At 42.3% G+C, this 27,566-nt stretch overlaps 3 protein-coding genes across 4 annotated transcripts; 1 reads left to right on the forward strand and 2 right to left on the reverse strand.

The window, feature by feature from the left end:
• Positions 1-468: 468 nt before the first annotated feature.
• Positions 469-10,356, reverse strand: C1H6orf163 (chromosome 1 C6orf163 homolog). The gene is made up of 6 exons (XM_068413081.1): positions 10,082-10,356; positions 7,752-7,919; positions 5,527-5,621; positions 4,864-4,971; positions 2,424-2,626; positions 469-1,047 (listed from the first exon to the last, which is right to left on the reverse strand). The coding sequence occupies exons 2-6, from the start codon at positions 7,897-7,899 to the stop codon at positions 564-566; spliced, it is 1,038 nt and encodes a 345-aa protein (XP_068269182.1). The 5' UTR covers positions 7,900-7,919; positions 10,082-10,356; the 3' UTR covers positions 469-563.
• Positions 10,357-10,956: 600 nt separating this feature from the next.
• On the reverse strand, positions 10,957-13,546 carry SMIM8 (small integral membrane protein 8). 2 transcript variants are annotated; one of them, XM_068409398.1, is made up of 3 exons: positions 13,489-13,546; positions 12,236-12,376; positions 10,957-11,297 (listed from the first exon to the last, which is right to left on the reverse strand). In XM_068409398.1, the coding sequence occupies exons 2-3, from the start codon at positions 12,353-12,355 to the stop codon at positions 11,139-11,141; spliced, it is 279 nt and encodes a 92-aa protein (XP_068265499.1). In that variant the 5' UTR covers positions 12,356-12,376; positions 13,489-13,546; the 3' UTR covers positions 10,957-11,138. The 2 variants fall into 2 exon arrangements, with proteins under 2 accessions (XP_068265499.1, XP_068265506.1); XM_068409405.1 differs by lacking the exon at positions 13,489-13,546 and adding an exon at positions 12,911-13,429.
• Positions 13,547-26,798: 13,252 nt separating this feature from the next.
• On the forward strand, positions 26,799-27,566 carry GJB7 (gap junction protein beta 7). The gene has a single exon (XM_068419721.1). It carries the CDS (start codon positions 26,799-26,801, stop codon positions 27,564-27,566), a length of 768 nt encoding a protein of 255 aa, XP_068275822.1.

Genomic DNA, 27,566 nt, shown 5'->3' on the forward strand with positions numbered 1-27,566 from the left:
AGACCCAATGCAGGCTTCAAGCACGTGTGAACAGCTAAACTTGAGTCCTCCCCCAGGGAAGTTATTTTGCATGCCTGCTAGCGCACACCTTTTGCCCAAAGGCTGTCTCTCAAGCCAGGTGAGTTTTCAGATCACGTAAGCACTCACTTGCGAGTACTCTACGTAGACATACACACTGTTACATAGAATAACTGCCCTGTAAATCTCAGAACCCAAGCTGCAGGTGTTCAAAGCTTGTGTGTCTTACTCCACACCTGAGTATTCAGGGGCAGAGGCATAAGTCCTCACAGTCCAAGCACTGATGCTTAACTAAGCGACAGATTTTCTGATCAGATTTTCAGATTTTTCCTGCTCAAGAAGGACTCAGTGGGAAGCTCCTCAAGTGCTCCATGTTCCAACCTCTGCACTAGCATTTTTAAAACAAAAATGAATGCAGAATTTCTCATCACATCATTATTTAATATAGCAGTGGTTATTTTTCTCTGTATCGTTCTAACCACACTTATATAATTCAGTGAACAGAGATGAATTTATTTTTCAGCATCACCTATTTGTAGTTCTGTTTACCCACAGCTGTTGAATCTCATTCTTCCAATACTAGTTGTCTGACATTTCTTGTCACTGTCCTCTGCTTCTTCTGGTGCATCCTTCTGCTGAAATGCTTTTCTGAATGGCAGAATAAAATCTGCTTGTCCAGGGGATAGGTTAGGAAATGTGGCACCAATATACTTTTGAAAAGCTTGTCTTGTAGCTTGTATTTCAGCTTCCAGGCTGTCCTTCCAATCTGTCATCTCTTCCAGTTTTTTAGTGAGAGTCTTTACCTGTTCTTCTGCTGCTTTCAGTGTAACCATCACTTTTTTCAGCTCATCAAGATGTAGGGTCTCTGCTTCTTTGAGTCGTTTTTCAGTCTCAATCTGATTCTCTTTTTGTGTGATACTCAGGGCAATATTAAACTCACGACTTTTTTCCTTGTTTAATTGCTCTATACTCTTATGATATAGTTCCTCAGCTAACATAGTTTCTTCTTTGAGTTGCTCTAAGTGCTTTCTATTTAAAAAAGAAAAAGAAGAAAAGATTTGTGGGTAACACCTGTTATTAAAGATTATTTAAAAAACAATTTAAGTCTATTCAGGCTGTTGTAAAACCTCTCCTATTCAACTATAAATATACACCAAACTAGAATGTGATGTAGGACCTCTGAAACAAAATAGGGTAAAAGAAGGCCGCTGATGACACCGAGAAAGGCAGCTGCAGAAGATTCTATTTCTGCATGTGTCGCATCCAGCGATAATTTAATGATGCTTGCTTCCAAATGAAAAATACAACTTAAAGGATTACTAGTGCACTCTTCATTCAGGTCTCTCTTTGAGCTATCACTTAAGTACACACTGATTTTCAAACAGACTTCGAACAATTCTGCCCCCAAGTAAAAATGCTGTCTTGAAGTGAAATCTAAGGACTGATTAACAGACTACAGATTCATCTGTAATTTTGTTTAAGTGGTACTGAGAACATCTTTGTGCTAGCTCACCAGGAATAAAATGTATAATTTATATTATGTAGTCAAAACATCATGGGTGCTATTCACCAGAGCTGGTTCAGGGATGTGTAAAGAATGGTGCATCAGGCATCCATTAAGGTTACTGAGCCAAATACTTGAACATAGAGAAAACACTTTCTGCCCTCTGTTATCTCTCCCTCCACTTCACTGGAGAAATTTTCATGGAACTCTGCTAACATGAGAAGTTAAAGAGACCAGTGGAATGTGATTTATCTTTGTCAGAAAGGGCATGTTTTAATAGTGAAAACGAAGGTATTAAATAATGGATCAAGGCTTAAGTGTGACTCTGTTAAAAAAAAAAAAGCATCTTACAAAGGAACACACCTGAACTGATCTTTTCATTGTGAGAGTATAGTGTTATTTTGTTGTTTGTGCTGTCAAAAAATGAAATGTATTCTACTCTTAAGGGAGAGGAGTGTGTTATTATTTTGACATCAAAGCTGTTTAATTCACAATGCTTAATCTGTATGGGTAGAATCTGCTGTGCTCTGCAGATCTCCATATGAACACATCCTTTTCAGTTTTGCATAGATGTCATGAATGGCACAATAGGCCCCTGGGATCTTTATTTCTGATGACTCCAAATCAGCCATAAAAAGCAAAACTTTTGGATCCTTGGTTGGCTTTGTGATACTTGTTTTTAGGAACAAAATATGTTTTATTTCTACATGGGGCATCAGCGAGAGAGAGTGACCCTGCAACTCTTGCTGGTCACTTGACATTTCCAAATATGTTTTTTTTTCTAAAGGGTCTCTCAATCTTTCCCTAGAAGACTTGCATCTGAGCAATGCTGATGCAATTCTGGTCATTTTCCTTAGCAGAGCATGTGTGCCAGCCAAGTCAGGGGAAACACTAAGAGCACCTGTGCTGTCTGGCTGCTTCCTTCAGGGCTGCCTCCCTCTCCTGTTTTCTGGCTTCGGCCACAGCTTGCATCTTCTCCCGGGCACACTCCATGAGGGTGCGTTGAAGTCTGTGAGCCATGCGCTGCTCTGCAGCTTCAGCCTCTCTCTTCAGCTCATCCTGCATGTACTGCTGCATCTCTGCCTTTACCTTCCTCACCTCTTCCTTAAGCAAAGTTAAAAGTAGACGTAAGTAGTGACAACAGCTTATTGCTCAGTTGTCTTTAAAAAATCCCCAGCAAAGCCCAGCAGAACAGACGTCAGAAAATATTACAGGGCAATTACAGTGACTTATTGTAGCATCATTCCACATCATCCGTGTTTTCTACATAAGGCACAAATAGTTCCCTGATATATTTTCTTCACAAGCACACACTGGCTGGTGGCATGGTTTTAGAGTGAGATGGAGAAGCAGCCGAGTCCTTGGCATGCTTGTCAGGAAGATATTGCGGCGGCTGATACATAAAGGTACGACGACACTAAGCTCAGGTGGTCTGGATGGACATATATACATCTGGAATCTCAGACAATGCAATATATACCAATATACCTCTGTTGCCATTATAGGCCTTGCCAAACCTGACCATCCAGGTCAGCAATCCAACCCACTTAACTCACTGCCCAGTCTTCTATGCTGCTTTGCCACCATTCACAGTTCTTTCCAAGAGCCTTGACAAGCGCATCCTCTGTGAAAGTGGCAAGACATTATTGGGAAGGCTCTGGCTGCTTAGAACTTGGTGGGTTTTCTAATACAGGATGAGCAGAGTTACATGAGGTTTGCCGTAAATCTTTTGTGCAGCCACCTATAAGCTCGGTATTCCATGTATTTTGGTGGATACTGGTTGTTCGTCTGCTGGTGACAAGTGGAGTGACAAATAATAGGACCTGCCTACAAGAACCCTAACTAAAGCCATCTGACCATTAGTGGTGGTGGAACAGCCACATCAGCACTGCTGCAAAAAGCCATTTCTGAGGCTGTCAGCTGAAAGCAGTTGTCTTTGACCTATCCTACATGGAAAAACACTTCAATCACTCATTCAGCGAGACATCTTGTTGGCTGCCACTGTCTGCTTGCTTAGACAGATGCTGAGTAAATTTTCTGCCACCATCTCTCCAAGCTAGCTGCTAGTGAACAGTTAGCTCACTGTTAAGACACCTCTTAAAATGAACTGCAATAAACACAAACCACCAAATTGAAAACATCTTGCAATTACTTTAGTTATAACTGCCTCTTCTTTTGTTTCAGCTGTAGAATTCTGTATCTGCTCCCTAGTCCTTAGTCACTGGAGCCAATGTTATCGGAACAAATGGTACATGTTCAGATCCTGAGCACTCAGGTCTGTGAAGATACATAACAGGCTTATGGCAAGTAATTGAACGGTTAAACATGAGGCACTGAGCTTCTGCCAACTATTGTTGGCAGATGCTATGACAGTAAAAGACAGAGCTGTCTTGGAAAACAGCTCCATAAAATGGAATGAACTCTGCCAGAAACTTAAGACCACTGTAAACCTCCCTGCTTTTCCTCTTATGATGCCAAGCACATTGCTTTGACTGCCTGCAGTACAAACAGATAGCTATTTACAAACTTGTATGAAATAAAATTCCAAAGCAAAACACTCTAGCAACTCTTTGTGCGCCCTTCGTCTGCTGGTGGGAGGCTTTAAGACTAAGGACGACAGGTGTTAGATGGACTACATAATGCCTGACTGAGGAGTGCTTGGATGCTCTAGTAGTAAAAAAGCCCTGTGAAGCGGTACAGAAAGCAGGAAGGCTCAGATCCAGAAGAAAATTGCCTTCCTTTCTCTTTGTACATGTCTCTCAGATATCCAAACAGCCATATAAAGCATGTGCTAGGTATATATAGAAATACAAAGCTACAGTTGGTGTGCTTCATTTAAAAATATGTATATGCTGGCAGTTTTCCTTCTCCTCCACCCCACTTAGGGTCCAGGTTCAGCAAATCAGTTAAAGACCTTTCTAGCTTTGATGAACACAAAACTGCAGGACAGATTAAAAGTTAAGCCTGTATTTAACTGCCCTTAAGAAATGCACCTCATCAGGTTCAGTGGCTGGCCAAATAAAGGCCTGACAGGGAATTTTCAACAAAGGCCACAAATTTCATTCAATTAAAAAAAATATGTGAAATGTGCCGAAAGTGAATTAAAAATGCAGCTAGCTCAAGCTCACATCTCATCTAACATAAAGACAAAGCCAGTCATCTTCCAGGCCAAGTACTTCTCCTGGCACTAGAGTACAAATCTCAGATGAACGAAGGTCCTGGTTACAGCAAGCGTTAAAAAATCCATTTTTTTTTAACATAGAATGACATTCTTGTTCGCCAAACCCATGATTCTGTCACGCTGGCTATTTCCACGGTAATGAAAGCAAACGCATTCATACCTTTAATTCCTTTCCAAGTTTTTGTTTAAGGTCTTGTACAAATGCACTGTGGTTAGCGGTTGCCTCTTTGAGAGCTTTATCCACTGCATCCTCCTTGCACGCTTCAGCCTTTGAAACAAGTTATTATTTAAGTATAGCAGCTCACATTCTATTAACATCCTATTAAGATGAAGCAGAGATTACATAACCAATAGTTCTGTATTTTCTGTTTAAAAAATCAGAGCAAATTAAATTTAAAACCAGATGGCAAAATACGTTTTGGCCCATTTGGCAATTTTATTGCAGCGATGCCTGTTAAAATGTGGTTACACAATAGCATTGAGCCGTGAGTTGTAACCACTAGACGTCTATATAACATAAAGGGCAGTTTCCGAATCTTACGTAGCATTACGGGGAACAGCTTTACCCACTGATAACTTCTGTGTGCTTTAGAGGCCGTTTTCAGACCAGATGTAAAATTTGTTATTAATTCAAAGTATGCTTTCTTGTGATCAAAAACTGGAAAAATACGTGCACGCAGAAATCCGTGGACAAAGGACGAGCTGAAACTAATGACAGCTCTATAGCAGTGACCTCAAAGTTCTTTATTAACTGTCTTTATGCTATAGCAATTATTCCAAAGAATCATAATCATTTAAATGACAGGAGTGTAATTCAATTTACCTGAGACCAAAGTTCAGCTTTCATTTTTTCAATGCGCTCCTGTATCTCTGCCTCCTTCTTTTTATGTCGTTTTTGTTGAATGTCTGCTCCAATCTCTGCACAATCAACACAAGTGGACCATGCACAGCAAACAACCAGAGTGCAGAAACCCATGCCTCTCTCCCGACCCCTTCGCTTGGCTCCGCAGGTGAATTAAAAATCAAAAGTCTAAAAACCACGCACCTTCATTTCACATATAGGAAAATACAATTATTATTGCTTGTGCAGTTCCTAAGTATAATAGGAAGGCACTGAACCCAACTCTCACCTTCTAGGCAAGGCTGCAGAACAGGAGAGCATCACAGTTGTCTCTCCTGACTCCTTGACCTGACAGCCATCCACATGGCACAAGCAATAGCTCAGTCCTCAGCTTTCTTGGGAATGATTCACCCATTTCTGTCTGCAACCAAACCTCGTGGCAGCTCGGGGGATGGCTTTGCTCCCTTTAGATGCTGCGGGTGAGACGGTGCTCTCTGTGGCTCCCTGTGCCCTCAGAGTCCTCCAAGGCTTTCAGCAAGGTCTCTTGCCCTAAGATGCCCTCAGATGCCTTCATGCACTCTTGGGGCACACAATAAATATTCTCAGGGAGATATGGCAGGATAGTTTAGGTGTTAGGAACAGAGCATGCACATACAAAGCAGTCGCTCTGTCTCTAGGGCTGCTGTGTCTGTCCAGGGCCCAAGCAGCCCCAGTGCTGCAGTACAGCTAATCCCTTCTAGAAAGGGGGAGCAAAGCAGCACAGAGGTGAGCCACACTGCTTCACAGGGCCTAGGCCAGAGATGCTCCCTTTAGCAACATGGATGGGGTCTAAGTAAGATGTTAGCATCACCACCTCCTCCTGTGGACATGCGGTGGAAGTAAACAGGTAGCCCTGCTAACTCATTTGAAAGGCTGGTCTTCAGCACCAAGGATTGCCCAAAAGAGAAGCCACTGCAGAGGGAGATGGATAAAGATGCCTTTCTGTAACCCAAAACTCCCCTCCCAACAATGGGATTTCAGATCCTCCTCCTCCACCTTTCCTACTCAGTGACAAGCCTGGGCATTGCTTTGGATCCCATCGTCTGTGCTTGACAGGGCCAGACAGTCACATTTTCCTGGGTTATTATAAAGGAAAAATGAAAAAGGAATAGAGCCACAGGAGATCTAGCTTTCAACAGCCGCTGGAGGATTAAGTCTCTCTCTTTCACTCCTGTCTTCCCACTCCACATGGGTGGGCAGAGTCCTCTCATGGAGCTAACACGAAGTACAAGGAAAACAGTAGCAGGATGGGATGAAGGGGTCAAATGATTTAAATCAGCAAAACAGAAGTCCAACAGTATATAAATCTTAGCAACACGCATGTTGTGCTCTGATGCATAGCTTTTCCTCAGTCCATTATATTAAGCAGTAGAGAGAAAATAATTTTAAAAGAGACTGTCTCTGGCCTTCTGGACGTGTTTTACTCTGGGTGTGTTGACCCAGGGCTGAAGCCTCGTGTTCTAAGACGTACATAGCACTCACTCTGCTGCTGGGGCTCTCAGTGCACTGATAATCTCTTGATACTCTTTAAAATAGAAACCAAGCACACTCCTTAATTAAAATGCACAACATGGTTTCTACAAAACTCTACACTGCTGATCAGAAACCTCTATGACAATTAGGCATAGCATATAAAAATACTTCAGATTTTTGCTAGATCCTCAAACATATGAATGCTACCATATGCTTTCCTTCATCGCTGAGGTTATGACTCTGGTATGCCACAAGAAAAATCAGACATCAGGAGGCTCTACAGAGCCTCAGTCTAAGGTCAGCAGCCAGAATCAGGTATAAGAAGGTAGGATTCAGGATAAAACATCCCAGCTGTGTCCTGTTGAAGGATGAAGGGATGATCTTTGCAAATGCTAAATCAAGCATAGTTCTTCCCAAACTACTTGAGCCTTACAAAACGTTTGCTAACAGTCTTACAGCTACTTCTGTTTTGCACTTCATTATGCCCAAATCCGAATGCCTTCATGCACCACAGGACGGCTGACCCTGTCCCCCCTCTGAATATGCAGGATTTAGTAATATTCAGAAGGTAAGTGAAGTTCTTTCTTACCAAGATGTGAATGCCTTCATGACTCTCAAGAACAGATTGATGGAACATCTCTTTGACTTTTCCTAAATCTCAGACTGCGAGGAAAGGATTTCAGAAACAAACTTACCCAGTATATTGCGATGAGTGTAATACCGTGTTCTGAAAGGCTTATACTCCCGAATCCGCTTAAAAGTAGCGTTGGAAGGCGGTGGTGGTACTATTTTTGAACATACAGCACAACAAACAAAGGAGTCCAGATCGGGACTTCTAATCATTGTGGTATTCTAGTATTTTTCTGTAATACAATTACAAAAATGTCAGAACTCTGTTTCTGATAGGTCTCTTGCTTGTAGGTGAAATGCTTGTTGTTGCTACAGAAAATATGCAAGCTGGTGAAGAGAGAAAAATTATTGACAATTACTTTTTACCAAGTTAGCTGGAACGTTTGCCTTCAGGTGAGGATTCACACATGCTGACAACTCAGTAACATGCAGCAGGCAGATGATGATGAGGAAGGGTTGTATGAAGTTACCCCTTCCAGCCTTAATACAGCTCCCTACGTAGCAACCGTCACTAGGCAGGGCTGGCTTTGCTCACAAAGAACTATCTTTCTCTGGTAATAGCTAAGCAGCATCACAGTAGGCTTTGGCTTCTTAATGCATTTTGCTGTTGAATGTCAACAATTTCTATTCAAACCATGCAGTCTAAGGAGATTTGAGGAGCAGTGCAATAGGTACTGCTTCAGATATCTGAATCATAGCATTTTGTTGCTATTCTTGGTAAAGATGTAAAAGCCAGCACAGACAATGAAGAATTGGCAAAAAGCTGAAAGAAATTGGTGCTGTTTGCTTATCCTCCAGATGCATACAGGGAGCCATGCTTTCAGAGTTGAGTGAACAAATTTTGTTACTGATGTAGTTGTGTTTGGGTGGGGTTTTTTTCCTTTAATCCCTATACACACATAGTTTTTACATATATAAATGAGGCACTTAAAACAGCAAATGCCTGTATTGATACTATAACACCCATTAATTTTCTACATTCTTCTCTGTATTTGCCCTGCTTTATCTCCGTTTTATAAATATATTTTTTTGTAGCATTAAGGAAGTTACCTGTACAGCAGCTGCCACAATATGGAGAAGCTCCTTAAAAATAAGGACAAGTCTAAACACTCATTCTTCCTTCAGCCTGGGCAGCTCTAAATTAACCTGGTTAACAGGACTTTACTCCATGCAACAGATAAGAGGCCCCATCTCAGACAGCTTTTCTATGAAGTGCCATTGGCATGCACATATACGTAGACCCTGCCCAGGTCAGTCCCACACCTTTCTCTTTCACCCCCTCACCCTTTTCCTTTTCCCTCAGTAACTTCCAGATCCATATTTACTTCACAAAACCTAATTCAAAAATTTGAGAACCCAAATCCTGTATTATTCCCAAATACGTGAAAATGAGAGACTGGGCTTCCTCACTTCGAATAATCTGCAAGTATAAGGATCAAAGTGTGTATTTTAAAAGCCTGCAGAAAAATAGGTTAAAATGCTTACTGTAGCACTGTTTTTGGAATAATTTAGTTAAATTAATGCAAACATATGAGACTCATGCATTTTAATGAACTGAAGATTGCTAAAATCCTGTGTGACCCTTTTCAAAAGAACAGATTAATTCTAAAGATCCATTACATCCTGTCAAACAAAACATGTTCTACAGGGTATGCACAGCATGGAACAGTTCTGAATATTTGATCAATTCACATGGAAATTCCTTCACCCATCAAAAGGCAAGGAGTTTCCTCACCTGCAAGCTTTTGGATTTGCCCAAGACCTTGCTGTTGTGAGGCAGCTGGCTCACAGAGGAGAATATGCTTTTAAAGGCTGTAAAAATGCTATTTTTTTATAGCTTTACCAAAGGCAGAGCTCACTTCCCTTCTCAGGAAGGAGGTAGCCAAACCAAAGCCCAGCTGAATTTAGGATACAGTAACTATAAAACATGAACAGGAGGAAATCACAGGTTCAAAGTGAAGGATTTAAGAGAGAGATACAGAGAAAACCCATAGAGCAACTGCTGCCCCTCAAGGCAGTCGGTCACCTTCTTTATCTTCAATAACAAAACCTTTCAATAACAAAACCCAAAGCAATTCCCAGAGTGGCAAAGCAGACGTCCCTGCGTGTTCTTTGGACTGATAGAAGCCACTTTGGCCAGAAGAGGGTTAACAAAGAGGTCTCTCACCTTCTTGGGAGCCCTTGATGGGGCTGTAAATATGAGAAGCTGAATGGAAAAAGGCAACCAGAATATTAATAAGGGTCTGTGGCAGAAAAAGAGCACGGCCTGGTACGTGCCCTCCCACCACGTGTTCTGGAGTTTTCTTAACGAGATACCGTCTAGGAATGTCAGGCACACGGAGGTAGCTGGAGAAGCCCACAGGAGGCCTCAGTGCTGGAACAGGAAAGCACCCACCTGTATGTTTTGCTCAAGGTAAAGGCTCACAGGGGACCACCTCGTGTGCTAAGGAAATGCCACAACGTCCTCCAGCCACACTCACAGCAGCACCAACCCACATACTGCCACGAGGTCACCTCCAACCCACACCCGGGGCTGCTCGGCAAGACTGGGCTTGTTCAGGTTAATACGTTCTTTTCTCTGTGTCTGTTGTTGATTTGAGACTTCCCGTTCCTTATTTTGAGTTCAGGAACCTATAATAAATTGTTATATAATGTACTTCGCAATACAGAGAAGTTTAATTTTTGAACGCAGCTTAAATAAACTAGTCCTGCTGACTAGTCAAGAACACCCCACAAGCTCTGGCTAACCTGGAGTTACACATATCAATTGGCAAGCTGATACTGGTATGTTCACTGATCTGCTGTCTGATGCCAAGCAGGAAAGGTAATGGCAGAGTTCTTCCTGCCTTTCTCTTGGCAGAAGCACTTGCTTCACTTTTTCTCCTCTATCTAGCTACTGATCTGTTTTTTGATTTGTAAGGAGGAGTATACTAACATCAGAGGATTACTTTGGCCAGTATTTTACAAATTCCTTCATTAAATAAAACCCTTCAATGACTGCTTTATCAGATCTTTACTTGCACCACTGTTGATTATCAACTTTCAACAGATTAAGAGATCAACTTTTTCTTCCCACACACAGTAAACTATGCCTTCTGTTTAAAAAATAAAAGACAAACCTGTGTTTTCACTTAATCAAAGCAGAGAGAGAAGTGAGCTGAACCATCACGTAAATTTCTAAGGCATTTACCAGTCTTGACTACACATCTGAGTTAATTGCGTATCTTCTGACATACTGTGGAGATTGCAGACAACAATTCTTAAAAGCACTTTTATGTTTGTATGTATCTGAATTGCAATTTATTTGTACAAGCACGGCATTTTATAAAGGAACTTAAATTGCATTAAACAGCAAGAGATACATTTATCCATTATTTCAATGGACAGAGAGAAAAGTAGTAGTTGCCTTGAAAAGTTCTGTGACTGATTTGCTGATTTCCTTCCTTACGTTCTCAGTCCCACTTGGAAGTTTTCCTCCTCATATATCTGGACCCTTCACTGTCAATGGCTTCATAGAGGTCCTTTTTATTCTCTGTTGTTGCATGCAAATAACCAAGGTAGGCCACACAGAGGGTAATTGCTACAAGTCCAAATGCCATCACAGGTTTGTTCTGACAAAAAAAAACCAAAAATTAGTACATGTTTTTAGTTAAAACATTTTTAATTCAACACAAACATCACATTATTCTCTCTTAGCTTAGAAAGCGAACAGTAAACTATTCTGACGTCTGCAAAAATCATCATTGCCTTCTTGCAGACTGATCCAAATTACTTTGATAAGCAGCAAGGAGAGAGACTTGATTTTCCGACAGCAAAAGGAATTCCCTCTGAAAAAGATGACTCCCTTTTGAAGACAGAACATCGCATTGCCCAGTGCTCTGTCTTTTGCTGTTCCCTAACACTGCTTGAGCATGAATGAACAGGCCAAAACCAGTAACTACAGGTAACTACTACAAACTTCTAACAGAATTCACCTGGATATGCTACTGGGACAATGCACTCTGCTCCTGCCAACCAACCTTAATTATATTCCTCTAAAGCAGATCATGTATTATCATCACAAAAAGCACAAAATTTCATCCAGTCTTGCTGGGTTCTACAAGTGTAAATAAAACCGGAGTATCATCAACTTAATTATAAAAGCAAGAAAAAGAAAAATCCAAAATATTCAAAAGTTACCAAAAATTCCCTCCTTTCATATCAAAAAGCTTGCATTTCATCATTTGTTCCCTTTTAAAGAGGACTCCTATTACATAACCTGTCAAATGACATGGGTAATGTGCCTGTAAACAGTCTTTCTGAAAGCAACTTAGCTAGGTACAACAGAATCAGGCAATATAACAGTGAAATAAAAGCTGGAATAAACAATGTAATGTTCTGGGCTCTTCACAATCAGAGTGGAAAAAAAGTAAAAATATTTCTAGTTACATCACTGAGTGGTTTGCATAACAACAGATGGTTACATAATGCACATAGAATTGCTATGATTATTTTAAAGCAACCATGTCTCTCCAAGCATATTTAGTTTTTCTCAGAACGAGCCTCTTACAGGTCTAATGAAAAGCTCGGGGTTCACAGCTCGGAAGAGCATAGTTGTCTGAACACTCCTCAGTCCTGGTTTTCCCGCTTTGGGTGTTTCATTTTCATTTGGAGGTTTGGTGGAAGACATTTTAATAATGTTGAATATTTCCTAAAAACAGAATGAAAAACAGATGTCATTTTTATAAAAAACTGAACTACATTCACTGAGTACGAGTTCACACTCAGCTTGTCTTCTTACAGCATGAAGTTTTGTTTGTGTATATATTAACAACTGTCTTTGGTGTCACCTAACATTCCCAGCTTAAGCTCACTGATTTTCAATCCTGTCAATTTTGTGCATCCTAAAATTAACTTTTGGAGATGTACAGCTTAATACAGCAAATGTAAGCTTCCTGATAATGGACCTGGGGTTCTTTACCTGCCTTTGGCTAATGCTTTATCTACCTGTGGACTAAGGAGCAGCCTTGAGACCAATGGCTAAAAAGACAACGCCAGGGATCTTTTTTTTGGTTTTTTTTTTTATAAACCTTACATGTGACAGGACAGCCCACACCCCATTGTAGTGCAGTCACTCTATTCACCCACCCCAGCAGCCCCAGGACTCAGGTCTCACTTTTACACACCTGCAAGATGCCACCTGAGCAAAGGTGAACAAAACACGCCCTTGGTTATCCCCACTTACTAAGCGGCAGAGGAGACACGGTGCCAAGGACCCTCCTATCCCGTAGTTCACGCAAGTGGAGCTCAGCCAGGGGCCCACGGACAAGATTCACAAACTCAACCCAGCAATCGCCCCGGGCCTCCTCCCGCAAGGCCCTAGGCACAGCAGGGACGTCAGGGCACCGTGGAGGCCGGCTAAAGGTGACCACACGGGCACAAGGCACTGCCAGGCCCAGGGGGGGGCCAGCGCCAGTCCATACGTGAGGCACAACCGCCCAGCAGCTCGGCCTGACTCCCTCGCACCGGCCGCCGGGCAGCACAAACCGTGAGGGCGGCGAGGGAAAGGGCAGAAACCTCCCCCGGGCGCTGAGGGGGCTCCTGACGCCACTACCGGGCTTAGGCCGGGGACGAAGGGGGCAGCTTCCCAGAGGAAAAGGCCGGCGGGGACGCCTGGGACGTAGCGAGCAAGCCCGGGCCGGGCCAGGCCAGGCCGCCGCGCTCCAAGGGCCCCTCACGGGGCGGAAGGCTACGATTAACGCCTCGCGCCCAGCGCGCACCGCCCCGCGCGCCCTCTCACCCCCCACCCCCTCCGCTACTCACCCCGCGCCGCCACCAGGGTCTCCCCGGCAGAGGGGGCGGGGCCGGCCTGCGCGCTAGCGCCCCCTCCTGGGTGGAGGCCGCCTGCGCGGGCGGGAGGGGCGGGAGAGCGGATGGGCCTTGCCCCGCGCTCCTGTCAGGCGGCCGTGGGGTGGCGGGAGGTGCAAATGCTCCTCGGCCGGGGTTGTGGGTCTACTTCCCCGGGCACAGCTCCGAATAACAAGGGGAGGTGGGGGAAGAAGCCGGCTTGGTCGGAAGAGGAGCAGTTCCCCGCTGAGCCGCTCCTCAGCTCCCGGCAGGCGTGATCCCCCGCGGCCCCCCGGCCCGGGAGCAGAGCTCGGCTGGCGGGCCTTGCCGGCGGGCCGCTGGTAACGTCCCGGCCCCGGTAATCCCCTGCAACCTCCCCGAGAGCTGTACAAGATTCATCCAGTTGGTGGAAATGTTGGTACTCTGGCCAGCAGCAATTATGTTTTAAATGTGGGAAATGGAAATACAGAAGCAGCGAGATCCCCCCACCTGTTGACCCCACGTGCTGGGATCGGGAAGGGGCGTTCCACGCAGAGATGCGTCTCTGGAAGTGCAGTTATTTGAGTAGAAAAATATGCTGTGATTTAAGCATCCAGTTTCTGGTATTTAGATCTGAACTCAAGTTTTCAGGCATCTGGAAACTCCTGGTTACGTAAATGCCGCTTTGAGGTAGTGTTTTGTTTTCTATTATTTGTAAACATTAAAATTAATAAAATTACCCGAGGTAGAGAGGAAACGAAGTCCATGCGATTGCATCTGCCTGCTCCTGCCTCCCTTTCTGTCTCTACTGACTTCGATGCCATTGGGCAGTTTCAGCCACGTTAGAATGAAGGGTAGAAACGTCAAACTTCAGAAAAAACAACACCTGGGGGCAAGGGAGAGACAGATTAGCACTTCCCAAGGTAACAGGCAGGCAGAACTGAGATGTGATGGACGATATTACAGAGATTTAGCTGCAGCCAGTTGGAGGATTAGTACATACATAGTTCTGGATTTGCCAATCCCAGTTTATGCTTCTCTGCACCTGGGGGATGTGTGAGAGGACTTTGGTGGAGGGTCTGTTTATGGCAGCCATGGAGGCAGAGGGGGACAAACATAAATGTAGAGGTATCCAGCCTCTCAGAACCACTTGCTCCATGTTTTCTTCTGCAGTAATCAAACTGCATTACTTTTTTTTTGAAAGATGGCAGAGCAATACGATATTGCAGGTTAACTTGTCCCTCCTGAATCCGGATGGAGTATCTAAAGATTTTTTTTTTGCTGTATGTAAATATCATGAGGTGAGAAAAATAGTAGGGAAATAAGTTTTGGTGTCAAGAGAGGATTGAGTAGTATATCTGTGTTTTGTGTCAACATTTAATTCACAACATACCATCTGCTAATCTGGTAGCTATTGTTTTGGCAGCATGTGCCACACAGCTGATTTTGTTTGGAAACCATTGGGTAGAAAGTCACATGTGAGTGAAGGTTGCTGCTGTCATTTGTTTTCATATTTGTGTAACTGAAAGAAGCCGATACAAGGTTTTTGCATGAGCCTTGGTTTTTGGGGAGGTAGCTTGGTTTTCTTGAGGGAAGGGGGATATTTTACAGTAATTGACAAGTAACTGACACATTGTATATGGGGATGCAAAACATTTACATCACCTCACTGGGAAGTGCACTTGCTTATCAGCATGTGCACCTCTTCCCAGCAGTTACTGTCATTAACTGACCCCATCCACACAGATAAAACTTCTGACTCAAGGCCATCCAGAGTCATAACAGTATTTTCCAGGTCATGGTAGGATGGGTTTACACCAGAACACATTTGCCTGATAATGGTGGCAAGGATTGTTAGATTGCTGCTAGTTTCTCTAGCACTTCCTATCCTTCTTGTAAAGGACGGGTAAGTCCCAGGTGTCATTGATGGTGGAAGAAATCACACACAGTACAAAGAACACTGTTGGCTGAAGAGAAAATATTCTCCGTATGAAGAGTTGTGGTACAAGGCTTTATGTGTAGAAAGAGAAGAAGCAGATAGGGACTTAGAAACGGGGCTGGGAGAGTGCTGGTACTCAGCATACATTGAGCAGGTGCTGACTAACCAGATTAACTCTGCAGTGAAGAAAAGCTTGGGCTGCTTACTGTTCCTAGTTTTGCTTTATGACTGTGGGAAAGTGTCTTATTTTATCTTTAATGTGAATATTATGTTGCTATCATCTGACCCAACAGGATGTTGAAATGCTCGATCCATCAAGGCTTGTAAAATTGTCTGGCATCTTTTTATAGAAGAGACTCTATAAGGTAATGTAAATATCTGTGGTATTTCTGAGTCACCCATGCTCTTAATATCTGAGTACCTCTCCTGAAAAGTAACCATGCAAAAGACACTTCCTTTTCCAAACCTGAGGCTGTTACTGATATTTATTTTCCTTTTAAATAAATTCCTTTGGGATTCCGCATTCGGTGTTGTGCTGTATGCCGTGGCCGCTCAGAACTTAATAGCAGTTTCTGTTTTTCTTGAAACTTGCATCCCCTTATCATTCGAGGTGCAGAAGAGCCTCTGTAGAGAATGGAGCAAATCTGATGCAGCCGTCGTTCGCATGCGATAGCCGGCCGAATGCAGTCCAGGGAGCAGCAGCGTGCCTCTGCCTCTTTGCTGATTCACCTCACAGCTCCTGCTCTTTTCAAGTACCGCACAAGAGCAGAGCTTCACATTGTCTTCAAAATAAAGATAGGATGCCTCAAGGTACCGATAAGCTTATCCTTACTTTAGAAACACAGTTACAGAGCTGTTGTGGACAGAAAAATTCTTTTTGCATCGACATTGGGACTTCAGCACTGGCGTGACTTGTCGTGAGAGGGGCAACTTCCATCACGTGTCTCTTTGGATTTTCATATGTGAATGTCTAGTGTGTATTTGCATTCCTGTTTTTCCTGATTTTTACAGTGTTTTATATGCTGTGGGTTTCACGATATTTTAATTAGAGTTAACAACTGGGACTTGTTTTGTCCTGGACAAGTCTGGGGGAGAAGGGGAAGCAAAAACTAGGAATCGCAAGTGCTTCCTCCATCTTATTCGAAGTTAATGGGGAGGGGAACAATTATTGCACTAAGGCATGTGAAACAGTGTTGCCATATTAAGGACATAAAAGCAGAAGAAGAAACAAGCAGATCTCCAGCTAGACAGGGGTGGCATTGAGAGCTTTCTGTGTGCTCAGCTCATGTCAATCTCAAGAGCCCTTACGCTGCTTTTCAGCTGCTATCACTCGTTTGTATCGTTCCCATTGAAAGAAAGCAGAGTTTTCAGACAGCAGCATGCAGTGGTTGGGACCCTACCACTGAAAATCCAGAACAGTTTTAAGGCAATATGTATTTTAAAAACAAAAATCTGTTACAATGCATCTTCTCTGTTTCATAACATTATGTGTATGTCTTCTATAACACTTGTTAGTCAGCTGTGTCTCTGAGAGACAGAGAAACAAATCACCCAGCCATGCTTTCCAGCAAAGATTAAAACAATTGTTCTTCAAATACTGATCAAGCTTATAAATCTTTTTAACTGAATTCAGTATGGAAGGGAAAAGGCACTTTGTTTGTTCTGCTTTCATTAATGAGTGGGCAAATTGTTTCTGACTAGGAACAGAACGATATCAAACCCCAAAGCATCCCCTCTGGAAAGAAAAAAGTTAGTTCTACTAAAAAGGAAGAGCAGAGAAACATGTGCAGCACTGAATTTGCTCACTACAACAATAAACAGCCAGATACCTTAGAGTGGGGTTTAAAGACAAACTTGAGCTAATCTACGACTGCACCTCCAAAAAGGAGGGGGCAAGGGGAGACCTGTTTTCACTTGTGGTTGCTGTGGCCTTCCTTGCTCAGCCTTGGAGTATGCCCATTTTGCTCCCTGGTCCAGCTGAAAACTAACATTGCCAGAAAAGAAAAAGGAAGAACAAAGTTTAATTTTCAATTAGATGGGTGAGACAGTCTGATGTAAGCAGGGCAATGCAGTTGGGAAGGCAGTTAGAAGTGGGGGCAAGGACCAGGACTAACCTCTGCCTGCAACACCGGGGTTCCCAATCAGCTGTGATAAGTTAAAATCCTTCACCTAGTGCCCTCTCTGCTCTAGGCACCCTCCAGATCTCAGGCAGGGAACACAGCTCCTGGGAAGAGTCCGGAGGGTAGAAATTTCGCAGGTTTAACAGAGTGAACTCTGTAGTAAGGGACTCTGACACCCTGTAATCTGGAGCTCAGACTTTCTGCACCTTACAGTTGTCTTTTAATATATAAATAGCACCACATAATGAAATACAGTAGAGAGTGGCAGTGTCTAACGATTATATATTAGATATGATGGGGATATAGCTGTGGGTGTTGTGAAGATGCTTAAAGAGCTTTGACATTTAAGTGATGGGATTGTCACCATGCAGTTCCAATTAACAAAAAAAGGGCTGTTGGGGCTTTTTTCTTTTCCATCTCTATAGGACAGTTACAATTGTTCAGATGCCTTTAATGCCATAATAAAGTTTAGTTTTAAAGTTAAATTTTAGCTTTCTCAGTACTACATGTAATCACAATATTCCGACAGTGATTTTGGCCTTTGAATTACTGATGTGAACTGAACCTTATTCAGCCAGCCGGGGCTTTTGTCAGGCATTCCGCAGCTGCACCGGGAGGAAGGCGCTCGCCCGGCAGGCAGCTCCCTCCAGCAGGCAGCTGGGAGGCTCTGCATTACTTGCAGTCCAGCTCCAAGCGCTGGCACCTTCAGTCACCCTCTGGAGGCACCAGCTTCTCTGGGGACAGTACCAAGCTCCTGATTCAGGCACATGTGTTAGGCTATGTGATACTTTCCTCTCTTTAGAACTACTGAACATTCACATATAATTCCAAGATAAAAGCCACAGTAAGTTTAAGCTAAATAAATTATACTGTGAATAAATTATACCATGAAGAATTCATCTAAGAGGCAAGGAGTTCAGTCTATCTGCTTTTTTTTGTAATGTTACTGAGTGGTATAGCCACATCCCACAGAAAGATGACTGCCAAAGCATTGATGATTGATAAGATGCATAAGGCAGGACATAAACACTTACTCCATTGCTTAGTTATTAAAAATAAAGTTATGGGCTTTCTTTCAGCTGCCTAGTCCAATGTAGGACTTCATTAGCATGTACAGTAACCAAAATACATTTTAATAACAAAAAACAGGCCTCAGTTACTTGGGAACACCATTGTAATTTAATATTTTAATAGAAAGACCTGTCTGAACATTTGTGTAATGTAGTGTTAGGAGTAATGTGTGCCTAAAAGAGTTTTTTAGGCGGACAATTTACTTGCCCAAGAGAACCCAAAATACAAATCTGATGTAAAATGTCAGAGAGCAAACAGGGTGGGAGTTAAGGCTCTTAGGTCAGTTATATGATTTCAAAAGGTTACTGTAATTCCATACAGCAGTTTTAAGTTTTGACATGGACAAAGTTCTGAAAAAAATGCAGAAGCCATACTATGAAGGGGTGCTAAGAGTCAAGAAGCATTTAATGAAAGCCTTTTTTGCTCTTTTGATATTGCAGTGAAGTTAATATCGAAGAGAGAGCATAAATTGGATGAGACAAAAGTTAGTAATGAAGCAGCATCTGAAACAGGGAACTAGCCGGATCCTCCAGGTCGTTCCTGTAGGAATGGCGTATGAAAGGCAGGCTCTTTGCGGCGAGTCTTCTGCGCACGTTCATGCAAGATTGATGTCATCGAGTGACTTCTTGGCTTGCAAGTGCACAGGCTACACGTGCCTCATAGAGGGTCACTGATCATTGCCCACTGCTTTGAATGCCCCAGCGTGTGTGTCTTGTGCCGTCGCTTGTGCCATCGCTAATGTGAAAGCACAAAGCGTGCAGCATTAGAGCCGATGCCAATGAGCACTCAAAAGATGGAGATAAAGCCTGCAACTTTAAACAAATGCCGTAGTTTCCTCGTATCTTTCTGATGATACGAGACACACTATAGTTCTGGTTCGAACAGTGTGCCAGGACAGATGATCAGGTTTCACTCGTTTAGTGTATATTACCTAGGAGGAAATCAGTTTCCATTTTCAAGGCTTAAAGCAGTAACTCCCTTTCTCGAAAATGAATTGTTGATTGTTAATGCCACTAGAAAGCTGGGGTCCAGCTGTAATCATTCACTGAGACGCAGGTAAGTTAGTTTCTTGTTATAAAATATAGTTTTACTAAATGAAAAGTTGTTTTTCTAATGTCAAACAGGCTTGATAATAGCCTTGTGAAAGTGTCCCAGCATAAACCACAGGTATAATCCTCTTTTCATTGCACTACTGTGGTACTTTATAACTACTATGGAGTTATACGCTGTAATGTGGCCACTAACGATCACTTGTTCCAGTGGAAAGCTTTTTATTTTGTCAATTCATTTTTTTTACGAGTTGACTAAAGCATTACAACAGTAGCCTGAATGGAGCAGTAATACTTACTAATGTTGAAGATCGTTTGCTGCAGAGGGAGTTTTTGTTTACATCAAGAGAGCACGGGAGAGATGGGTTATCTGTTTGGCACAAAGGTGATGAGAAATGCAGTAGTTGTCGTGTAGGCAAAATACAGACATCACGACTTCAAAAAAAAATTAAGTCATTTTGGCTACTTCCGAGTTTAATTTTTTTTAATTAGACAGTTTACCAAAGTAACAAAGAAAACAGTGAACTGTGTCTGCCCTCTCTCAAAACCCATTCATCGCTGCAGAGGAAAGACCACAGCAATTAGCAGCTGGCAAATCATCACACTCAGCAGCTGCTGGGTTATTAAGCGGTGTTTGCGGTTTCCCTAAATACAAAACAAGACGGGATTTTGCCACCGCTGGCTATAAAAAAAGAATGCCAAGCCTGCTTAAGGTTAGGAAGCCTACTGAAGATGTAGTTTAGAAGTGATATTTCCAGAGAAGTGAACGTTTGGCAGCTAAGATCTTGAAGCCTGGAAAGGAAGGAGATTTGTCCCCAGCCACTGCAGAAGCCTATGCGAAAGTTGGGTGTAAAAGCCAAACCAACTGACTCCGGTCCAGTGCTAAATGACCAGCTGAGCCCTCTTCCCTCCAGTCTTGTCTTTTCCTTCCTGTAGTCGTTTGGCAAATAAATACTTAGGCTGATGTTTTTACACACCACATGTATATTTTAAACACTGTTTAATTGTTTGTGGAATTCTACTTTCAATATCACAGTACACAGAGGTTTATCTCCTAATGTACCAAAGGGCTTATTTCTTGCTCCAAGGAGTTAAATGTTAATAATAGGCATGAAACAGTGAGAGGTTAGAATCAGTAAGCTAAGGAAGATGAAAGCAAGGGACAAGGCTATGAGAGATCATGGCTCTTTTCTTAGGTCTGCCTCTGACATGCTGAGTGATGCTGGATAAACCACATCACCTCTCTGGTGGACATCTCCTCCTCCACAGTACGTGTTTTCTTTGTCTAGATTGTTGATGTTTTGAGGAGAGGACTCCATTTCTTGCTACACATTAATGAAGGGTTTATACCAATTAAGTTCAATCTAAGTGTCTATAGATTACTTTTTGTCGGTCTGTGAGGGAAGAGCAAGCTATTGCCAGTACATTTTCATCTGCCATTCAGGGGTTTCCACTTCCACTGGAAGTGTCTGAAGGATGAAATAGGTGGGAAATCTTTGGCTCACATCAGCTTGAGAGCCACAGTCTCTGCCGCACTACCACTAGCAGCAGTTGTGGCAGAGTGAACAACTTGGCCAGCACACAGACCAGGAGGGCTGTCTTTTTGCTCATGGGTAGTCAAACCTTACCTGGCTTATTTCTGAAGAGCCTTAAAAAGCAATGAGTATCAATACTGTGTTAATGTTACAGCTTTACTTATTTTATGATAAAAGATGAGTTGTCTGAACAAGGCAAGGTTAATTTTTATGACCTCTCTGTTTTCTCTTGGTGGCTCTTTCATAAGGACTTGGAAATCACCTTACATTGGCACTCTCACCGTTGAACAAGGAACAAAGGTGTTGCAAGGTTAGTGATTTGTAGGAACAGTTTTTCAGCTCCTATTGCAGATGTGCAACAGTTTGAATAGCTGGCGCATGCGCAGCTTGGTGGGGTGACTTCGAATGGAGTTATACTGTACCCTGGTGTTCCCAGGAGGTTTCCTGCTCCCTCTTCTGTAGCAGAGCACTGAAATAGATGCACCATGGTGGGGTGGGGTGACTAGTAGAGCTTCCATCAATTTAAGAGCAGACTGAACCATCAGGAACAGTATATGCACAACAAAGCCTTCTTAGGGCCAGAGAAAGAAGCAAATCAGTGTTTCTCAACCTGTGGACCTTACACCTCTGAAGGTCAGTAAGGAAGCAGGAGGTAGTCCATGAAACAAGCACAAAGACTCAGCAAACATAAAACAGATGTACACTTCCTTATTTCAGCAAACAAAGAAAATAAGAGGAAAATGCAGTTACTAAATGAACATCTAAAGCTAAGCTTCATTATTTGTTTGGTTGTTTATGGAAACCATTGTGCCAATGCTTTTTTTTTTTCTTTTCCTCATAACACTGAGATGATCCTTGGTGTTTAAAAAAAAAAAAAGCGCTGCGATGATGTTTTGATTAAATTGTAAAAAATGGAGAGGATGAACTCTCAAGATTGTTACCAGCTCTGCTTTTTTTTATGATTCTATATCCTCTTCTGTGATTTTCTACTTCTGCTCTCTTGTCATTTTTGCCACTATTTATGGTTCTCTTTCTTCCTATCAAAAAAGAAGCTGTAGGTAAGCTGTAGGTGCAGCAAAATACTCCCGTTAGCAATGTTTATATCAGAAAGTGTTTTTCTATCTCTCACCCTGTGAGGATAATTCAGCTTGCTTGTACAGAGTTCATAGATCCCAGGCTCGTGTTCTTTCTGTTATTTCTCACCGTTCCATCTCCATTTCCCGTAATACTGTGCCTTTGTAATTTGCCTGCTCTCCGAGCTCCCTGCCCTGTTTGTGCCCCTAACACTTTGGATGCTTTCCCCACTTCCTCTCTACTTAGTCAGTTTGTTCTTGCATTTTCTTATTTTTTTTCCCGTTTTCCTCTGCACACAGATACCTTTTCTGCTTTTTAAGTAATTAAATTAGCAGAGCTGATTGAAATCTGGGTGAACTAATTCTCTGAGCACTATGCTTTTCAATGGATGCATTGCTCAATGCACATTAGCCAACCTTCCGTAGACCTCATTGAACAACAGGAATGATGAATATATTCATCAACAATAGCATTATTCAAACCCTTTACTCAATAAATTACATTCAGCACACTCAGAAGTTAATGGTGCATTCAAGTTGTCCTGTTTGCTCAGTAGAGCACGTGTGCAGCCTTAAGGGGGGGAAACCAAATCACCGATACGTCTGAGGGAAACGGGGTGTGGAGGCTCTTCTGGTTATTCGTGTCTCTAGTGAGCAGGACAAAGCGTGTGTGTGTTGTTGATGGGGGGTGTTTAAGTCACATCTAGGGAATAAATGATGTACGTGAGGAGGAAGAGAGATTACCTGCCTCCATTTCCTAGCTGGTAGTAGGAGCAGCCCAGGCACTTGTTTTCATGCTCATCCCTAGCCCTTCAGCTAGAAATGAGTATAACAAATTAACGTATCTCTAGTATTCAGCTTTTGTCCAAGTTGTGGTGCGCGTATGTGTATGGAGCAAGGTGTTGAAGTATATCTAATCTCAAATCCTTGCTCTTCACTTCTTGTTCCACTCAACTTTTTCTTGAGCACATGGAGCAAATAATCTTTCTTTTACTGTTTAAGACTCTCTAGTGCTTCCTTTATAATTTCCAATACAGGCTAAGTCTTTTTGTGGTCTTTATGTCCACAGTGACAAATAGATCCCCCTTTGACCCTTTTGTGTTTTTTTAAACCTTTGAGTCATTTCATTGTCAGCCTCAACATTGGATATTACCTTAGTGGAAACTGATATAATCAAGATTTTCCACAATTTACTCAATTTCTTTAGCCAGCTTCCCTTCTTGTCTCCCTTTGATTCATTCTGCACAAAATGAACCTCCTTCAAATGCTCAAGTTGAAATCTCTCTTTGGCTACAAGGATTTGGATCACATTTTTCCCTCTCTTGTCCTTACATTAGTCAGAATATAACTTTGCTAAAGTGTCATGCCCTGATACTACTCTTGGCATCTGCTTCCACATGTACTGCCACTTCTAGAAGTGTTACAAAACCTCATACCACTGTCATCTTTTCCCTACTGCTTAATTGTGTGCTTATTTGAAGATCTCTTTTTTTTTTGTTGTCTGAATCCTCACCTTGCTCTGAATTTCATACAGCCTATATAATGTATTTGTCTTCTCTAGCCTCAGCTAACTTAACCTCTCATCAGTCTGTGCCTGTGCTGTCCCATTCAGTCAATTTTTTCTTGTTTACCTGTTGAGTAACTCCTTATCTTTGAAGTCCGTTTTACTTTTCCCATTCCATATGTCCTTTGCAATGCTTCAATGATTTAATTGTATTTTCAAAGGATACAAAAGCATCAGTTAACATCCACAATCTTCTATAGCAACAGCGGCACATAAAGCAAACATGACCTTTTAAAGGCACATTTGCAGCTCCTTTGAACAGAGGAGCAGTGCGGGTTACAACCCAAACAAAAACCACGAAAGAGTCTCTGTGGCCCTTTAGGCTTGTGGCTGAAGGTTGTCCTATACAACCATTTCTCATCATAAAGTGAAGGCTGCAAGTGGAAAAATACAACCAGAGCTCTGCAGAGGTCTGGCTGCAGAAGCACCGCTGGCCATGAGAGTGCTGGCCCTGCAGTCCTTTAATAAATTTCAGTTCTCATCAACAGAACATATAGACCATGAACCATCTTTAGTTTTGTGAAAACCCTGCTGCCTCACTGCCAAACATCTAGGTACTGTCTTTCAAAACTGTGTTGCCGTCTTTCAAAATAGCTTTGCAGGAATTTCATCCACCTCACCTTCTGGCTGGCTAGATTTTGCCCATTGCTCAGGATCTGCTCGAGATTTTAGTCAAATTCTTGATCCCCATTTTCTTTGGGCAGGACTTTCTTTTCCCCTTCACACCCTTCTCCTCAATGTGGGATTGGCAAAAGAAGTATAAAGTTGTTGTTTTCTAATCCGTGTTGCTGCTCAGGTAAGGAAGTAGCAGCTCAACTTTGGGAAAAGAGACCTCAAGGTAAATTTCTCAATCTGTATTTAGGTATCTCCATGGCCTGATTTCCACCAGTGTTGGTTCCCATTGATTTTTGTGCATTGCTGGTGACCCAGCATATCTTTAATTTCTGTCCCAACTTGTTCAGCTGGAGGCTCAGAACTGGTGTAACTCCAGTCATGGATCGATAGGTGACATTAGGCTTTTTACATTAGAAAGGGATGGTGCAGTTCTTATGGCCATTAGCAAAAGCCCACTCATTTTCCATGCAATACCAAAATTCAGTCTTCCCTTCTATAGTGCTTGTGCTCATCTTAAAATCCTGGGAAATGCCTTTTGAGGTTTTCCTTCAAATCTCCTCCAGAGGACAGCTCATCCACGAGATGCATCCGTACATGTTAGTATTCACACTCGCTCATGTGAATGTTTTGTTTCCTTGCCTGTGCTTTATTACATAGTAGTTATCTTCATGCTTTGCTATTCAGCTCCTTTGAGACCGATGTATTGACTGTGTATTACTTATCTAGAAAGCATTAAAGCCCTAGTGCTGATATCTTGAAGAACTTAATTTAAACTTCTCATTGAGCTCTAATTGCAGACATGGAGGACAGAAATAGCTCTTTAATGACAAAGTCACCATGATGCCAAACACTTTTAAAAGCATATAAGCATATGTCTGATACGATATACGCCAATTGATATTCCCGTTAATTCTTTTTTACCCGCAGCACAAAGGAGAAGCTTGGTAACCATTCTTCGTGAGAACATCTTTTTTCAACATCCTTTCCAGTATAAATCAGTGGTATATTCATCTTCACAGCTGCCCCTCAGCTCCTCAAGTAAGTCACCAGTTCATCAGCTCTAATGGTAGCAATGCAGGAATACCCAAATAGGCAAATAACCTTGTTTTCCAGCAGAAGCCTGGCCATAGGCAGAGGTCATGATGGGCTGAGAATCAAGGGACAGCAAAAGAAGTACGGAGCTTTCCATCTGTGTTGAGCTGTGTGATGCTGTGGCCTCGTTACTGCTTGTACTCAAACTTGCCAGCTGATAACCTTGCTCATACATCAGTACCAACTGCAGCTATGGCGCTTGCAGTGGGATTTGCATGTGCCACTGCAGCCACAGAGGACTACATTTTCTTTTCTGATAGGCAGAGCTTGCAGGAGCAGTAGATGGGCTGAGGACATTAAAAGATAAAACACATAGATCTGGAAACTTCTCAGATTTCCCTCCTCATGTCCCACAGCTATTCTGTGTCCTGAGAATACATCTACTCTTTGCTCTTACAAAACAAAGGAGCTTGGTATCCTTGAAGATCCACACAGACTTCAGAGGTGGGGCCAGGTGGGAAGGTGACTGTATGCTCTTGGTGGTTATCTCAGGTCTTCTTTTGACTTTGAGGAGAGTCTGGTTGCCAATGGCTCCTTAGGCAGCTCTTCCAAAAAAAGTGTTCCAAAGTTAGGACAGGGGAAAACTTGTGTGGAAAAGATACTATAAAATAAAAACATTTTTGGAGTAAAGTTTACAATGTAAAGTTTACAATGTAAGAAATGCAACAAATAAAATCCAATGAATCAGGACAGGATTTAAAATATTGCACAAGTTTACTGAGAAGTTAGACTACAGACAAAAAGAAAAGAATTTGCATTTTGGTAGTCAACTGATTATGGGACACATGGCTCCTATACATGAATTTGAAAGTGAAATCTGATTTGACTGTGTTTAGTATTAGCATAACCGACAGGACTAAGTTTGAGTGTACCTCAGTGGTAGAGTGTGAACGTGAACTTGCCAGAGAAAGCTCTACCTGACGCTCAGGAGAGCTTCCCCTTGGGAAGAACAGGCACGTTTACTTGCAGAGGACGGTTTAACACAATGATTAGGCTTCAGCCTAATTGACAAAATCTGTATTAGCAGCAAATAAATTTTGTGCACTAGCCTCAGAAGGTACAAATTATCAGAACTAAGAGCAGCTGGTTGTTGTTGTTTTCCTTTTTAAACACTTAATAATTTTAAATTGCTTCAGCTACGTATATTTCACCTTGATCAATGTCTCATTTTTCTTCACCCAAAGAGGAAGCATCTCTCTGACCTTGTGTTTCTTAGATAGAGCATTTCCTTCTTTCCTTGAGGAGAAAAATGAGCTGGGGATTCCTACGTGATCTGCTGAGTGGAGTGAATAAATATTCAACAGGAATTGGAAGAATTTGGATAGCAGTTGTGTTCATATTTCGCTTACTGGTTTACATTGTGGCTGCAGAAAACATCTGGAAATATGAACATGATGAATTTGAATGCAATATCAAGCAGCCTGGTTGTGAAAATGTCTGCTTTGACCATTTTTTCCCTGTCTCCCACATCAGACTTTGGGCTTTGCAATTAATCATGGTCTCCACCCCTTCACTCTTGGTTGTTTTTCATGTCGCTTACCGAGAGAACAGAGAGAAACACCACAACCAGAAACTTTATAAAAGTCCCGGAGAGATAGACGGTGGATTGCTGTACACTTACCTTATCAGCCTTATTTTAAAAACAGGATTTGAAATAGTTTTTCTTGTTCTGTTTTATAAGTTGTACAATGGATTCAAAGTACCACGTCTTGTGAAATGTGACATAAGACCATGTCCCAATACCGTAGACTGCTATATTTCCAAACCCACAGAGAAGATGATTTTCCTCTATTTTCTGGTCACGACTTCATGCCTGTGCATTGTATTAAATCTAAGTGAATTGAGTTATCTCATTTTCAAATACTCCATAAAATGTTATCTGAAGAGGGTCATCAAGAATCGTCAAGGCTCAAAAAGTGATTGCCACAAGTCAGAAATCATCAGTCACAACCGACCAGCAGCTGCAGGGGCGGTTCCAAAACAGCTCCCCGTCCTTGCCTCTGAACATACAAGATGA

The sequence above is a fragment of the Nyctibius grandis genome, chromosome 1, assembly GCF_013368605.1.
Source record: "Nyctibius grandis isolate bNycGra1 chromosome 1, bNycGra1.pri, whole genome shotgun sequence".
Classification (NCBI taxonomy): Eukaryota; Metazoa; Chordata; class Aves; order Nyctibiiformes; family Nyctibiidae; genus Nyctibius; species Nyctibius grandis.